The sequence below is a fragment of the Cygnus olor genome, chromosome 20, assembly GCF_009769625.2.
Source record: "Cygnus olor isolate bCygOlo1 chromosome 20, bCygOlo1.pri.v2, whole genome shotgun sequence".
Taxonomy (NCBI): Eukaryota; Metazoa; Chordata; class Aves; order Anseriformes; family Anatidae; genus Cygnus; species Cygnus olor.
Genome location: NC_049188.1, coordinates 5839521 through 5856794, shown reverse-complemented (window position 1 = coordinate 5856794; position 17274 = coordinate 5839521). Strand labels below are relative to the sequence as shown.

The 17274-nt window shown below is 44.1% G+C and overlaps 1 protein-coding gene and 1 long non-coding RNA gene across 2 annotated transcripts; both read right to left on the bottom strand.

The window, feature by feature from the left end:
* Positions 1-395: 395 nt before the first annotated feature.
* Positions 396-16177, bottom strand: VKORC1L1 (vitamin K epoxide reductase complex subunit 1 like 1). The gene is made up of 3 exons (XM_040532160.1): positions 15931-16177; positions 5167-5276; positions 396-4467 (listed from the first exon to the last, which is right to left on the bottom strand). Exons 1-3 carry the CDS (start codon positions 16122-16124, stop codon positions 4241-4243), a joined length of 531 nt encoding a protein of 176 aa, XP_040388094.1. The 5' UTR covers positions 16125-16177; the 3' UTR covers positions 396-4240.
* LOC121057677 lies at positions 5287-15753 on the bottom strand. The gene is made up of 3 exons (XR_005813884.1): positions 13199-15753; positions 9435-9729; positions 5287-9038 (listed from the first exon to the last, which is right to left on the bottom strand). It is a non-coding gene; the product is annotated as an uncharacterized LOC121057677 (long non-coding RNA).
* Positions 16178-17274: the final 1097 nt, after the last annotated feature.

Genomic DNA, 17274 nt, shown 5'->3' with positions numbered 1-17274 from the left:
GCCTACAGAGCTGAGGAAAGAAGGAACTGATAAAAACAACATACTTAACGTTTTTTGCATGTTGCTTAAAGAACTGTAAACAGTAAAGCCTCAAGTCAATGCTGCCCAACCTTTACACCCCCATGTGCACACAACATTCAGCGAGACACAAGGAAGCTGCAGAAGTTCTATAAACTGGTATCTCTGGGGACCCAAGGGCTTTAATCCTTCTACTGCTAGCATACAATTTCTTTCAAAGAGATCACAACTTAGTACATTTCAAGAAACAGAATTACAGTACTGACTTTAAAGACAGTTTCTAAGGCTCAGACTGAGTCCAAAAAGGCCTCTGAGTTCATTCAAGCTCTTGTTTGGACTGCATGAATGCAGCATAAGAATGATTGCAGCAAGACGTCCACAGGTAATTTCTACATTTATTTTTTATACCAAAAAGTTATGTGCAACAAATAGAATTCGTACATATTTACATTGTTTTACCTGTTAGCAAAATCGTATCCTAAACCTCCGATAGAGAATCTCTCAACCTATATTGATAAAAGGAACATCTGCCCAGTGACTCCGTTTAAATGGGTGTTTAATTTGGAGTTTAAAGCACTAGTGATAATAGTTGATGGAACATACAGTACAGAACAAACACCTAATATTTAGGCCATGCTTAATACAGTTGTATGGTAACAGAATACTTCATCTTTTCTGGACCAGTTTTCTCTAGATCATCTTGAAACAACGTTGGCAGAACCAAAGTTACTAGAACTCTCCTTAACTTTAGCCAATAAAAATTAGGAGACCCAAGTGCTGCCCAAAGCACCTCGTCAATATTTTTGATCAAGCGACTGTACAGAAGACAACGAGTGTGTTTTACAGTATGCAGAAATCTCCTGATAAGAGAGATTTGCTGTCACTTTCGAAATCAAAGGTGGTAGGGAATGTTTCCTTGGCTGTCCTTAGCGTTGCAAACACTTTACAGTAAGAAGCTTCCAAGAATATTCACTTTCTAAACAAGACTTGAATGCTTCATTGGCTTTAAGAGTAACAAGTACCTTACAGTAAGAGGATTTCAGGAATGTTTACTTCCTAAACAGGTTTTGGGATGAGATTCTTCTGCCTTTCAAATGGCCCCTCCCTGCACGGCTTCGGAGAGCCAGGCAGGGAGTGGTGGTGGGGAACAGCCCAAAATCACAAGCACTGTATCTTAAGATTTTTTTCCCCGCTCCATTCTCAGGAGGGTTGAAACCACAACCAGAATCTGTGTAACAATACTGCCGCCTCCTCGTCCCTCTGCCAGGCCAAGTGTTATTTGCTAGCATTTACCCATTCTACTGTATCCTCAGGACTTCTCAGAATTTCCCTTCAGTTTCGTAAACGGCAAATTCATATCAATCACACATAGGCAATGACAGTTGTTTTGGCTGAGGGGAGGCAGGGGACAGTTGCATGAAGCACTTGTCTGATTTCTATCCCGTTACTAATTGCAACCCAAGCCATTTTACTGGAAGAAATATGCTGTTTCTATCATTGGTAGCAATGAAGAAAGAGTCAAAGATCTGGAAGCAAAAAGGTCCAAATTTCTACTGCTAATATTAACTTTGCCCTTTATTCAGGCCAACTGCATTTCTGAAGCACAAGAGAGAAAGTAGAAGAGTTAGGGCCATTTCTAGCAAATCACTTCCAGTAAAAAGTAACTGCAAGAAAAGCACACAAGACAAAGGAGTTCACAAGTAAGGGTCAGATTTGCAAGGCTGTGCACAGAGTACAGCTGCAAATTCTTCCAGAGACCAAAGCGATTTTCCATTTGATCCCTACGTGCACACAAACAAGGACCGCAGACATGACTGCTGAAAATCTGGCCCTGAACAATTTTACTAAACAAACTGAATTAACAGACTATGCCCACACAGACAAACACAAGACACAGTGAAGTTAGTCAACACCTATACTTTCAGTTGATGTTTTTTCCTTTTTTTTTTCAGTGCGCATTACAACCAGAAATCAGACCAAGTAATCATTGATTAAACTTGTCTCCATTGCTGCTTGTTCTGAGATATTAGCGCTGCGACTAACCATTTCAGGCAGCACATTTACCTCTTCCTCAGATGAAAAGATGCTTTAGTGTAGATCACAGGAATGCATCAAAATAAATCTATACAACATATTAAACAGTGATATCGTCTCAAGGCTTATAAGAGAACAGAATGAAGCCCTGAGGGACCAGTTTAACACCATTCACTCCCCTCACGTCAAAGTTCAAGGCATTTGAGAGACAGAACTAAACATCAAGACAAGCTTTAACTATACTCTGGTCAATACAAAATGCATTTAATGAATTGTCTAAAACTCTTAGACAAGAGGGACGTGTAATTTAGTGTTACATGCAACAGATGTTACTTATACCACAGAACTCTATACATAAAAGCAGTTTTCACCTACATCCTTGATACAAACCAGAAAATCACTTCAGGAGTAATTTAAATACTATTTTCTGAATGCAACCTAAAAATTCTATTTTCTCTACTGAATGCTGCATGTTTCACAGTCAAGTTCATCCTCAGCAACTTAGTGTTTTTAATCCACTTAGCCGTACAACAGAAGTGTCTTTTTGACATTCATGTGCAAGAAAAAATCCTAAGATTAGTTAAACTAATTCTTTAAATAAATCGGTATGCAGTTGGAACTCTTCGTATTTAGAAGCTGACAAGGGCAAAAAGCAGCACAGCACCAATTACAGAAAGTAGCTGAATATTTTGGTGTCACAGAGTCCGAAACACAAGCATTTTACTTTCCCAATCACGTCAACCTCCTATCGCATTGAGTTAAACAATATTGCTACCACTTCTCAGTCTAAAAACTAACATAGGTTTCTTAATACTTTTCTATGGCCAGCAAGTTTTCTGGGAATTTTGTTTGTTCATTTTTAAAGCAAGGACACTTCTGTCTGCCAAGTTCAACACAAAGTATTTGGTTTAAGATTTTAAGACAGAAGGCACTTTTAACATTCAGCCTTAGAATACTGCGTGCAGAAACATTACAATTTTGTTCCTTTACGTAAATCTGCAGTTTAATTTTTTTAAAAATTAGTTATTAGAAAGAGCAATGATAGCACTATATCACATTTCATTTTCAGGAGCACATTTACTTAGTTATCCCGCTAAACAGACTGCCCTTCCAAAGGATCTTGTGTGTGTCAGGCCTAAAGTTCATTTCCCAATATAGCACAAACCAAAGATCCTGACGAAGATCAATTCAGTATCTGCTTATTCAGTGCACTACTTGGTTATCCCGCTCAGTCAGTGGTTTCCACTGCAAATTGCAATCCTATACTGCAGCACTCATGTAACATCAAACATTAGTAACGCTGCCTGTCTGACTGCAGTTTAAAACGAAACAGCACTACCTGGAAATAAAGTCCTTCCAAAGGGCGCTCTTTGATACCCCAACCCCCAGTCTGTAAATAGCATTCCGGTGGTAACCTTCTATTGACCACATTAAGCTGTTTTCATTCTGTACAGAAATTAATGAAATTGTGGTTTAAACGAACATACTTCAGGTTTCAGCTTTAATTCCATTCTCAATACTGGAAACAAGAAAAATGGAACAAAACCCAACCATCATTTTCGTGAAAGCGCTAGCAGCGAGTGCAGCAACACGGTGTTCTCTACAGAGGTCACTTCTTCCATCACGTCAGTCGACTGTTAGCTGAACACTCCGAAAGCTCCTAGGCTAACAAAACTGATTGTACAGGGAGTTTTCCAGGGAAGAAACCAATATTTCTAATTTTATTTACAGTATAAGTCCTAGTTAAATCTAAGTCCATGAGCTAAAAAAAAATAAAATGTAATACACATACTGTAAACATGGCAACATTAAATATTGTAATGCTATTCTAGAATATTTAATGTCATGATCACATCTTGTTATACCTGAATTTATATACAGGATATTTTATAGCAAGTGTTACCCACTTTACAAGTGGAGGGGGAGGAGAGTCTAGGTTTTGCTGTGGCTAGAACTCCTTCAAAGTAAAGTTAAAGCTTGTCTTTGATTGTATTAGAGCTTTCTTTCATAACCACATTTAAATTGAAGATTACCACAAAAAATTATGTAGGGCCCCTTCCAATTTATAATTAAAAATTCAGTTATGATTCTCAAGGAAAGTGTCTGATATGGAGAATAAAAAATTACTGCAAAATAAACTTAATGGAAGTTGGGTCTTCAGACTGTCAGTCAAAAGTTCAAACAGGCGTTATTCCTGTTTGGGTTGGAGTTGCCGTTTCCAGGCCTCGTTCAAATAAACTAGTCGTTTGTAGTTGATGATAAAGAGAATGAAGTTCAGCAAATATGTGATGACGCAGACAATGCAAAATTCCTTCAGCACGAAGTACAGAATGTACGCCAAGTACAATGACCCTACTACAGACACTATGGAGGATGTCATGAGGATTAGAGCTGCTACTGCACTTGCTGTCATACCTGCAACAAGAGAGAAAGAGTTACTGCTGCTGCTCTCGTCCCCCCTTTCCACACAAAGCAAAAAGCCTACGCACTCCAATTCAAACTCAAGGCTACTCGGCAAGTTTGTAGGACCTAAAAGTCTGTTCGAGATACCATGAGTTCAAGATGGCTGACAAATCGCTACATGGAGAGGAGCTCCTTGGTTCTGTACAACAGTCCTCTGATAAGAAGTATGCGTAACATTTACCATCTACCTTATTCCTGAATTTTGGGAAAGTTACAGGTTGGTCAACTTACATCTACTGATACAAATAGCTTTAGAGCAGACCTCAGAGTTAGAACATACATACACACACTGCTACACTTCGTGCACTTTTTGCCTGCCATCCCCGTATTACTCCTGCAGAACTTGCACATTCCAGTTTCATCTTTTCTATCCTGCAATCCAACACTAAATACATTTAAGTGATAATAGCAGTGCAGCAACCGTCTCGATACTTGTATTATCAATAGCATAGCAGGAAAATTAAGATTGCTCTTGGTAGCATTTGGGCTTTTAAGCCCTTTACACAGATGTACCATTAGACTGGTTCCAATAAAAAAAGAGAACACTTGCATTTTGTCTGGTACCATGCAGATTTCGCAATGCATAACACATTCCCCTTATCACCACAGACCTGTTATATATTTTAGGCTCTAAATTGCATTAATACTTACCAAGTAACATTTGTAGTATATAAAACACAAGTCCAAAAACACTGTTTGACTGATTTATTGCACTGTCCTTTCCGAAGATGGAACCCAGCAGACCAAATCCTCGACCCCATCTGTAAAACAACGAAACTAAGTTAACTTGTATTTGGGTACTTGTTGCTTTATCTCAGTATTTATAATTCATCCCTGTTGGGGAAAAAAGATGTAGCTACACATGCTCTGACGCGACCGGGGGTCCCACATGAAGTCCAGGGGTATCTGACAAGCCAGCAGCTTGCAACAGGGCGTGCACTAGGTACACCTTTATCTCACACACTGCTGATCGAAGTTATTTGTACGCTGACAGCTACAAGTTCACATAATTGCAGCTTCACCAAACACCACGTCTGCTTTCTCAGGTTGTAGTTCAAAGCTCTTCTGTCAAATAAACGCGTCTTTCCTCCAGCAATAGTTTTAGCAGTTCACTACAAGACGAGTTGGACATGCACTCATTAAACATACAGCTACGAGGAAATGGTAAACCTCATGACTGGTTGTTACTGCCTCCCTGCCAGCATTTACCTCGCTGGCACCACAGGTTGGAACATATGTTTGCACCTCAGCAGCTCCCGATCCATCTAACGCCTTAGGAGGAACCAAATCTGGCAGGCAGACGAGCTGGGGATGGTACCAGAACAGGAGCCACAGGCCACATGTGCTAGAGCCCTGTATTTTGAACACGCACCTTAACAACAAAGCAATTTTCAACATTTCAGTGATAAGGCAGGTAGCCGTACAAGCCCTACTAAGCTGCTGCTACAGTAGGGTGGATAAAAGGCGAGATTAGTGAATGCACTTGTGCTAGAAAGCAGTAATTTGATGTCCAAAAGCACATTGCTCCAACGTATCACTCCAGTTGCTATCCTAAAGGCAGTGATGCTACTAAACCAAGGCACAGCACAGGTTTGCTCTCTGTGCTACAGGAACGCTGCCGACACGCTGCACCAGAAATGTGACAGCGGTGGAAGGCCACCACCGCACTACAGCTTCCTCTTACAAGAAAGGTGTCACAATAACACAGCTTTACACCATCTCCAAAATACTTTATCTCAGAGCCATTTGTACAACATTTATAAAACATATTCAAATTTATCATTTTAATTCAAGCTTAGTAACTGCCTGCAATTAACTATTATACCTGAGTCTTGCGCTCTTCTCCCCAGAAATGTAAACAGAACTATGCACTTATTCCTAAAAAAGGCATTTACTGCATACATAAAAAAAAATAAAAATAAAGGGTCATGCTTTGGGTCTCAAGTCTTGTAAGTGACTGAAGAGAAACCTATGCATAAATGTAAAGCTCCAATCAGCACAGAAAATGCTGGCACTTGCTTTACCATGGTGACAGTGCCTCGCATCTGGTTACACGTCCCTGTAGCACAGGAAGGCCGGCAGTCCCCATGAGCTTCCAGCACAGCTTGGGGTGAAGTAGCACCAGGGCTGGATGGCAAACATCTGGAAGAGCGGCTGTAGAGGTGCGAGGGCAGCACTTGAGAGCAAAGGGAGCCACGCTTCCACAAGGGAGGGATTTAAAAAACAAACACCGTACAACAATACGTAAACAAGTATTATAAAGAAATACTGCAAGTCCAGAAGAATCTCAGCTATGACAAGACTTTCCTCCCACACTGAATTATCTGGATTTTAAGTGAGAACTGTTTATTTTTCAGCCTTAATTTGATAAGATACTCACAGCACATCTAACAACTCTGTCCGGCTGCCCAGCCACCAAAAACAGTATTACAGGCAGACAAATACATTAAAGGCATCATTATTCTGCATTTAGTAGTTGGAATTTTCCATATTACCGCATCAATAGACACTTCAGCTTCCTACCCACAGGTGCAATTTCTTGTTCAAGTTCCCAGGTGAGACGTCCTTGTAGGGTGACATTAAACCCTACTTGAAGCCTCCTCTTGCTCCCTCCTGAGAGCAGGTGGAGGAACTCAACGCGTGCCTGAAGCCTGCGGTCCCCCTGCTCAAAGCACCTGCAGGATGCCGACGTGCCACCCTCTCATCCTCATGAAATCCCGTCATATTCGAGAGCAAACTCCAGCCTAAAACACCAAAAACTTCAGTCTGACCCTAAGTTATTCTGGAAGTCAATAAATTGCTGCTAATGGAAAGCTAACAAGTTCCAGCCCTCCACGACAGGCAGCGTCCTCAAGTCACCATCTGTAGCTGCAAGGTCAGAGCCCAGTGAAAGCTTTTTCCATGTGCACCAGTTCATTAAGCATCTTGTTGGCCTTGTAGCAGCTTTAAGGACATCAAGTATTCAATTTCAGTCCACGGACCACAGCTCTAGTCTCTCATCTTACCCCACAAGCTTTGAGGTGGTTGAGAAGCCTGGAGTGTAAGATTCAAAGCACTTGCTCAGACTTTTAAGGTTTAAGGTGTGGGGAAGTTTTCTACATCAAACAAATGCAAAAAAAAACCACAAAAGACTAATTTCTCTACACGAGAGGCTAATTCATCCCCTAATTCTGTCACAAATGTCCTAAAACTTGTTAAAACACACCACGAACCAAGTCATTTAGCAAGCAGTTGGAACAGAGGAGTGGGAAGGGGACTTGGACAAAAATCTTCCTTATCTAAATCATATAAATCACACCTGATTTTTATTTTTTTTTACTTCAAATATCTAAAAACAAACAGCAAACACAGCAAGAAGACAGACTGCAGTCTTAGCAGGGAAAAAAAGAAATAAAACATCAGCAAAAACAATGAAGGGCAAGGGTCATAAATTGCTCAGAAGTTCTCTAGGGAACTTGTCTTTACAAGAAAGAGTTTAATTTATAAGAACTGACTATTGGTCAGCTCAGAATTTATTTTTTTGATATAAAAGGCTGCGTAAAACGAACTGTGTTAATGAAGAACTGTTTGCACAGTAAGCTAAAAACACCAGCCCGACACCACCAACTTGTTCCTGGCACTGCCTCGTGGCTCCCCATCCCTGAAGCAGCCAAGTGTTCTGCTGTGGAAATAAAGCTGCAGTCAGCTGGTGTGATTCAGAGCAGTATCGCAAAGACATGTGGCAGGCCTACTTCTGCCACACCCAAGCCTCACTCTTATTTAAACGTAAAACAAACCGCACACCGGCCTGAACTAACTTCAAGGAAGTTTTAAAAGAAATCTTTAAGACACCTTACTGCATATTACAACTAACTCAAATTCCCCCTCTGTTTAAGATGACAGCCTGCTTCATTTCTATTTGTAGTTACAGCTTTGAAAACGATTTGAAAAGTTACGCCCTCAAAAAGATCCTCACATTCTCAGAAGACAGATTCAAGAAATCCAAGACGAAGTCTTTAGAGGCGTGTAGTTTCCCAACATCTAAAACTGAATGCTACAGTGGCTTTTTATTCACAACGTACGTTCCTTTTATCAGAAGTAAGACTTGAAAGTCATTATCCACCCCCTACAATGGTGTGTGAGTTAACAGAGCTCAGAAGCGTCGGCTGTTTTTTTAACGTCTCCAGTAACTCCGTGCACTTGACACTTGTAACAGAGCAAGGCAAGAACCGAGGTCATTTTGATCCACAGGTGACATATCTCCATTCCATCAGGTGCTGTTAAATCATTACCTCTTTCGCACCATTACGAACATCCTCTGTGTTCCAGAACAGCACTTACTTACAGGAGCATGCTCTAACACCAAATGTGTCACTGTGCTTTAGCAGTGACAATGCTGCTCGCAGAAGGGCAGCCCGGAGAACTCCACGCAGTACTCTACGCTCTTGGTCACTTGAAAGGACGAGCGACCAGGCTCCATGTTTAACAGGCTAGAAGCTGTCAGAGTTATCAGTATTAGCTCAAGACGAGGCACAATTCCAAGCCTGCTGAACACTGAGTCAAACAAACACAAAGTATATATTTAGCCAGGAGTCAGATTATCTCACCCACTTTCTGGAGGAAACGCCGCGCTATTTCTTGCAGCCAAGCACCCCTGTTCTCACAGCTACCAGTAGACGATGCTTTTTAGAGCTTTTACACAGAGATTATTCCCCAAGATGCTCTCCTTGACCTCAGTTATCCCTAGCTTACAAACCACCTTAAGAAACTTCTGAACTGGGGTTTCACCTGCACCAACATGCTTTGTAGCCTGCCTCAAAGCCTTCCTCGATGCACCTGGGCATGTTCTGAACACATCCTTTTGAGCTCCATAACATCCTCCAGCACCGAGCTCCTGAATCACCCCGCCTCACCTTCACCTGGCAGCCCTCAGTTCTCACCTCAGGAGAGGAACCAGCTGCTGTACGTTCATTTTAACGTGAAAAAAACCACAGACCGGGTCAGGTCAAGCACAGGCAGCTCCAGCACCATGCCTCTGCCATCAGAGCAGCAGACGCCCAGGACGAGGCACACGTAGTTCCCCAGTTCTGGTCTCCTAAATGTCTTGTCGAGAGGGCCATTCAAATCCTTCAGGAGGTCGGATTATCAAACAGCACAAGTGATTCAACATCTGAGGACACTGCATTTGTGCAGCAGCAGGCTTTCCCAACACATTTCTCACAATTTTTAGCTTAGCTGTAATGAAAAGGGCAAACAATAATCAACAGAACCGGTGATATTTTCAGAGAACTCTAAGACCACAAATTCTGTTTCTTGGCCACCAGTACCTTACTTAAATCCCATCATTTCACGATTGTTTTTCATCCCATACAAATTATTTAGCTATCAGCAGCAAGCACCGTTTAGCCATTTGTAATCCTGAGGAAACTCTCTCTATATATAAAAATATATTTTAAAAAGCCTATATTTGATAAGTGATAGTAAATTTCCTTAAATGTCATCTGACTTCTGCGATGCATTACAGCACAGAATGAGGGTTCCCAGGAGGGCAGCAAGGCTGGCCTATGCTCACACATCGCCTTCAGTGAAAAGCTGATATAAAGGTCACAGGATCTGGAGCATTTTAACACTGAGCAATGTTAAGAAACTCTGGTTGCAGGTTCTTTACAGCTTCACTGGAGGATTTTGGATTAAGCCCAGTTCATGGTTACAAGGTCACTCAGGCCGCTCTAACAGTTTTAATAAATTAAGTAAAAGCCTTCAATTAGAAGCCACAAGAAAGCAGATTAAAAATCCCTATTTATAAGCTCTCCAGGAACGCTTACAAGTTTTGATACACTTGGTTTCACGTTTAAATCTGCTAGCAGTATTTACCACAATCAGCTAGGATTTTGTTCTGTGTGTCTTCCAGCTCTACACCAGAAAACTGGTCCAAAAAATGTCAGCGCCTAGATCAGCAAAACCTCAAGCAGACAGTGGCTGATTATTTCATAGCAGTCTTCACCAAAGCACCAGTTATTCAAACTACAAGCCAACAGCAACGCGTTCCTTCTACGTCATCTTTTATTAACCTATCACAAATGAAGCCCAAAGCTGAGCTACGGGCACTTTGTTCCATTTTCATGGCATCAGGCAAAATCATTCTCGGCCCTATGACAAAATCCAGTCAAGCCAGAAATAATATATTCATGAAATGCAAAAATACACGCGTTAGAGCCCAGATCACTGTAAGGCTGATAAAAAGACTCAAACAGTGAGCGTAGTGGTTTGTTTCATAAAAGATGCGTCTCTGCCACTACGTAGTACGTCAGCTTCAAGTATTAAGTCATCAACATTCCACTAAAGGGATCAGACAAAAGTCACTTAGCTACCAGCTTCTGTGCTTTGGGAACATCTGGGTTCAGCACTAACGAAGCTGGGTGTCTGTACGTGTTCCCATAACACTTTCCTCCCCCAGCACATAGAATAACCCCAGATCACCCCGCAGCTCGCATCCTCCGGCCTCCCCCAGGACCTGCCAGTCCTGCCCAAGTCCTGTTCGCACCAGAGCCGGCACAGCAAACGGGACAGATAACCTTGGCTCGTGCTGCAGCTTTTTTCTCTCGGCAAAAGTATTACTTGGAGTCCCTTCCTGCTCCTCTTTGGTGCCGAATCTGGTTCTATAGAACTTTAGGAACTTGTACCCTTTGTTAAACTTTGCTGTAAAAAAACCAAACAGCTTTATTCTCACCCTGAACCCAAAACGCAGCACCAGAGCAGCTACTAGGAAGAAAAATAACTCTACCCCAGCTGACGCCAGGACCTGAGATGGATTCCGTCCACACGGATTTCTCCTGCCCAGTCAAGAAACCAGACATCTTCAAACCTTCCCTCAGGCAGCAAAAACGATGAATCCTCGCTACAAAGTAACTGGCAAAGCATCATAACGCCTGCTATCTAACAATCTGCAGACCTCAGAAATGAGCAACAACCGGTTTAAAATCACAGGACAGATTTTAGCGTAGTCTCGGGAAGCCACACTTTCATGTAAAACTATTTTAGCACTTTAAGACCAACAAATATGATTCCTGCTGAATAACCACCAGCTGTTCCACATACTGCCCTTCAGCAGTTCCATCAAGTTTTTATCTCTTTCTCTACAGGATCACAGATGCCTAACAAAAACAGGGACGTGGCTCAGGTTAAAGAAATTACTGACAAGCGAAGGCTAACAAGACCAGTAACATTTCACAAGAAAAAGCACGTGGACTCCATTTGCCTACGCTGGTTCACAAGAAGCCACCAGCCAAGCACAAAGCTGCCTTCCCCATTTCTCACCTTACAGTCACCGACAACTGCAGCTGCCAACCCCAAACACATCAGGACGCTTCCCTGTGGGTACAATGATAGAAAAGTGCTGGGCCATCAGGAGCTTACTGGTAAAGCGAAAGGTAAGTGCTACATAATGTCCTTAACCTGGAATCAAGCAAACCTGACAGACACCAAGGTTTACAGGAAGGTCCCCAACAGAACTGAAGGGGAACCTGCAACGTAACACCGGGTTAGGTGCGAGGTCGGAGCTTTGTTCCACGTCCCGCTCCCTTGGATAACAGGGTGGTTGTTCTCAGCTTGGCCTTTGACTCGCTCTGCGCTCTGAAGATGTACCAGCAGAACAGTTTTGGCAAGGTGTGCTTTGCCGAAAAGACACCACGGGTCAAAGTTTTAACTTTAATCCATTACAGCACAACTGCTTGTGGACAAACAAGCCATACAGCAGTGGAGTTATGCTCACACATCACAGCACCGAAGTACTGCAGCACAAGACTGAGCAATTCAAATACTTCACTCACCCAGGAGAAGACAGAAAGCTGAAGAAGTCCAATACCCACATCTGAACAGGGGTTTCAGAGTGGCTCAGCCACAAGATGACACGCAATCCAAGACCTTGCACATTAGCGTGAAGTTCACAGGAGGGAATCCCAAAAATGTCATCTATCCAGTTATATCCAGATGAATATTGATTCTTAAAATCCTAGTTTGACTCTAGAATTTATTGGGTAAGTTGGCTAAAGATGTTGGTCACTATTTCCAAACCTCTTCACTTTCACAGCTGTCTGAAAGCTACAAATATTGGTGAAGTTGCATCGTGATGTGTGTCGTTGGTCATTCATGCCGGCTGTACTAAAGTTGTCACACATTAACACAATCTGGGGTACAAAACTCTTTCAGCTAGAGCCAGCCACTAACCTGCTCTGCCCTGCAGGCGCTTCAAATTAATCCAGAGAGAAGGCAGAAACGTAGCAGAAGACCCAAAACTCTCCCATGGCACACAAAAGAACAAAGCAAAGAGCTCAGGGGCTCTGCGTTACTGCTTAAATGCCCCATTTCATTTCAAGCCATGCCACCAGCCATAGGACTTGAAACTTATTAGTTTAATTTCCTCTGTGAAACTATTATAACAGCAAAACCAAAAAGATTTTTAGGACCTGCTATTAGCCAGTCTCATTATAAATAAAGCCATTCCTGCCACTTAATTATTCTCAGATACAAGAGAGCAATTCACTTAAAGCACCTCCAGCAATTGTCAAATTAAAACATTTGCTATTTCCCTACACCTTATCTCTCCCTGGATAATGACAGTGGTCATTATACAGTCCTTAACTGTTTTTATTTCTAAACCATTTTCATGAACTTTCCCCGTGATAAAAGCTTGAAATATGCTGACCATTAACATGTTGAGCAGTCAGAGATACTAGGAAGGTAGCTCTCCAGCACAATCTCCTGCATGAGTCAGTCTCTGATACAAGATTTTCCATGCTCCTCCCTCTGCGTGCTGGTAATCTTCACATTTCTTCTCTCATTCTTGTGCCAATACCAGATTTGGCTTTAAAACAAGACTTGGGAATAACAGCAGCTTATTAGTGGAAAAAATCCTCCCCAAAGGCCAGAACTTCGTTACAAAATAATTCAGCTAAAGACGACTCCACTAGTTTACTCCAATTATTCTACAAATTCAGTATTAACCCCAACATCATGACTGTACTTCTGAAAGTTCAGTCCTCTGCTGGAATCATCGCTTGAAATGTGCAGGTTGTTACGCTCCAAGTTCCATTACTTCCATCAGCAAATCTACCTTAAATAAAGTCACAGAACTGAAAGAACACTCTAGAAGCTGGTGAGAGACACAAAGAACAAGTCTGCCACCCATTTAACTCTGTGAAAACTGATCATAATCACAAATTATTTGATTAGCTATGTAACTGGCAGTGCAGTAGTTTAATGAAAAAAGAAGGAGCTGAAAGTTAAATCTGCACTGCATGTGGGGCACCGCATCTGAAACCCTACTGTCCTGGTGAAATCTAAATTCTGGTTTGAAGCTCCTCTCAGAAATTGAGCTTCAAAGAAACTTTGGTGACACGTGGTAGCAACGAGAGGTATTTAAATGGGAGAGGGATGGGAGAACGATTGATGAATGGGATGCTGTGGCAACACAGAAAATACAATAATTTCTATCCATGTTCTTCCTTCAAAATTTAACAGCTTGCCCTCTTGTCTCGGTTTTAGTGGAATATTCCTTTTCTGTCTGCATCCTGTGCAACGCAGAAAGCAGATTCTTCTCCAAATAAGGTTTGACTGAGCAGAACTTGCATGCTCCTTTTTCCGCAAACTCTTCTTACCACCTGCTTCAATTATCATGAGCTATCCTGACATTTGCAATACTTCAGTCGTTAAGCATGATTCTCCTAGCAACTGCTGGGGAGATTTCAGTGGATTTTGTCCCTAAATGTTCGTATTATTATACAGAACTCCTGCAGTAGAGCATTTACAGGTCTTACCACGGCTTACACAACATTTCTGCTGCAGCATTCCCAACGAATACTATAATTACATGGCATTATTCTATAATTAGAGATATCTAAAGATATAATTAGAACTATTTTGCTTTTCAAAGCACTCGGTAAATACATATTGAAACTGTTTACTTGAAATTCCCAGTCTCAAGAGCAGCCTTGCTCAATACAATAACAACAACAAGCTACTGAAGGGCCAATTGCATACACGAATAGACCACTGCCAAGGCTACTCAGGTGCTTAAATCCCCGTTATTCTCTTTTCAGCTCTACAGCTGTGAGAAAAGTTAAAATACTGACAAGACTCACAGGATTTACTCTCAGTAGCCCATGCATAATTTTAACTTATAAGTTAGCCAGCAAGCATATTGAAGCCTTCTTTCTGCTTAAATTGAAGCATCTAATTTCAGGACACTTCCCCAGTAGCACCATGAACAATCTCCTTACCTTCGCAAACTAAAGACTGTCTGATGTCTGACTGAAAGCAGAGTTAAAGCCCTCGTTCAGTCCCAAGAGCCTCCTCTCAGACATCCCTAGATACACATCGCCTCGTAACTTAAGACGATGACGCCTCTGTCACCACCGAAGTGATTTTAGCAGTAAGATTTCCCTGTATGCTTTGTCTAAACAGATTAACCAGCTCCCACCTTGCCAGACTACAGGCGTGTTCTTGCCCATAACTTTGTTATGATAATACAGCAAGTGCCCTTACACGAATTGTGACGGCTTTTGTGCAAGTTACACCAAGAGCAGGGGAAAATGATAAAAATACTCCATTGAAGGTAAACATACAAAAGCATAAGCTTTTAATACATAATTTTGCTGATCAAGCTAAACTCTCCCCTTCTTAGCTCCTTACCTACGTACATCTCTGCACGTCTCTATATATGTATATACATACGTACATGTACGCACATATGCATACAATGTGTACACACAGACAGTGGTGTTGAGATGTTTGGATGAATCACCTTATTTTTTCAGTTGAAATACTTGACAGCGTGCTCCTAGGTGGGTTTCTTAGCCAAATTGCACCCGCGGGCACTTCCTGCAGCACACTCACACCGCTGGCACCAGTAACCACCCGGCAGGTTACGCCTTTTCCCTGCTGCCATCGAGCGAACCAGTTACCTGACAGGTAACAACCCAAGCCAGCAGCACACTGAAATTCACACACCAACTCTCCTAACAGAGATGAAAACCGTGGGCCTTTTAAAAAAAACAACCCCTAAAATAACTACTGACAGGAAACCTGCAAAATAAATGGAGATTTGAACGAGGCTCGTGCTGCTGAGCCACACCTCCGTGCTCCAAGCCCCCCCGGGCAGCACAGAGACCCCCTCTGGGCCAGGCACCGGTACCACGGAGCAGCCCCCGGGCGGGCACCGGTACCACAAAGAGCCCCCCCAGCCCCCCGTGAGGCCCCCTCAGGCCCCGACCCCCTTCGGCTGCCCCCCAGCAGCCGCCCCCCCGCCCTCAACGTTCTCCCCCCGCCCGCTGAGGCCCGCTCCCCTCAGCCCCTCTCCCCCCGAGGCCGAGTGCCCCCGGGCCAGGCCCTGCCCGGCTCCCCGCGTCCTCGCCGCCCCCCCTCCCCCGGCCCCCTCACCTGGACGTGATGGCGGCGGAGCAGCGAACCCTCTCGCTGAGGTCGCACAGGGCCTGGTAGCGGAGGTCGCGGCCCTTCTCCCGCTCCAGGTGGCAGGCGTAGAGGGACAGCAGGATGCCGGCGGCGCACACGGCCGAGCGGGCCACCCGCTCCCAGCGCGGCACCGACACTCGCAGCAGGACGGGCGCCGCCATCTTACCCCCGCCCTCCCTCCTCCTCGGCCCGCGCCGCGCGCCCGCCGCCGCCCGGCCGCGCATGCGCGCCCGCACCCCATTGGCTCGCCCCCCCCTCCCCTCCCCTCCCCGCTGAGCCGCGCCCGACGTGGCGCTCCGCGACGACGTCACGTCAGGGCGGGGGGGGGGGGGCGGGGCTCGGGTGTGTGTGTGAGGGGGGTGAGGGAGGGGGCGCCCCCTGGCGGGCGGGAGGGGGCAGAGCGGGTTTGGGGAGGAAAAGGAGGTTTTGTCCGTTTTCCTCCCAAGTGGTTCCTAAAAAGAGCCCTGTGCTTGGCGCTGGGGTTCTGTCACCCTTCACATGTCATAGAATGACAGAATTATTAGGGTTGGAAAAGAGCTCCGAGATAGTCCAACCGTCCCCCTGCCACCACCATCACCCACTGAACCATGTCCCTAAGCACCACGTCCAACCTTCCCTTAAACACCCCCAGGGACGGTGACTCCACCACCTCCCTGGGCAGCCCCTCCCAGTGCCTGACTGCTCCTTCTGAGAAGAAATGTCTCCTCATTTCCAACCTGAACCTCCCCTGGCGCAACTTGAGGCCATTCCCTCTAGTCCTATCACTGGTTACCTGTGAGAAGAGGCCGACCCCCAGCTCCCCACACCTTCCCTTCAGGGAGTTGTAGAGGGCAATAAGGTTTCCTCTGAACTTCCTCCAGACTAAACACCCCCAGTTCCCTCAGCTGCTCCTCACAGGACTCCTGTTCCAGGCCCCTCACCAGCTTTGTAGCCCTTCTCTGGACACACTCCAGGGCCTCGATGTCCTTCTTGTAGGTCACGGATGGCATCCACAGCATGCCCACACATGCCCTTGGTAAAAGACAACCAGGGTCACATCTCATCTTGGTTACCCCATGTGTTTCTGTCAACAGCTGCCCCAGCGCTGGTCTGGTTGGATTTTCTGAAACTGGCCCATATCTCTGCTCTGCAGATGTAAAACCCACCTAGCAGCTGAAAACACATCAGGTTTTGCTTGCTGTGGGCACCCACCACAAGCGCTGCTCGTGCTTTCTTTGGAGGGTGGCCACAGGCCTCTGGTTCTCCTTCCTTTCCCAGTTCTGCCACTTGTTAGTAGATGGATGAGTGGATCTCTACAAAAGGAACCTCCGA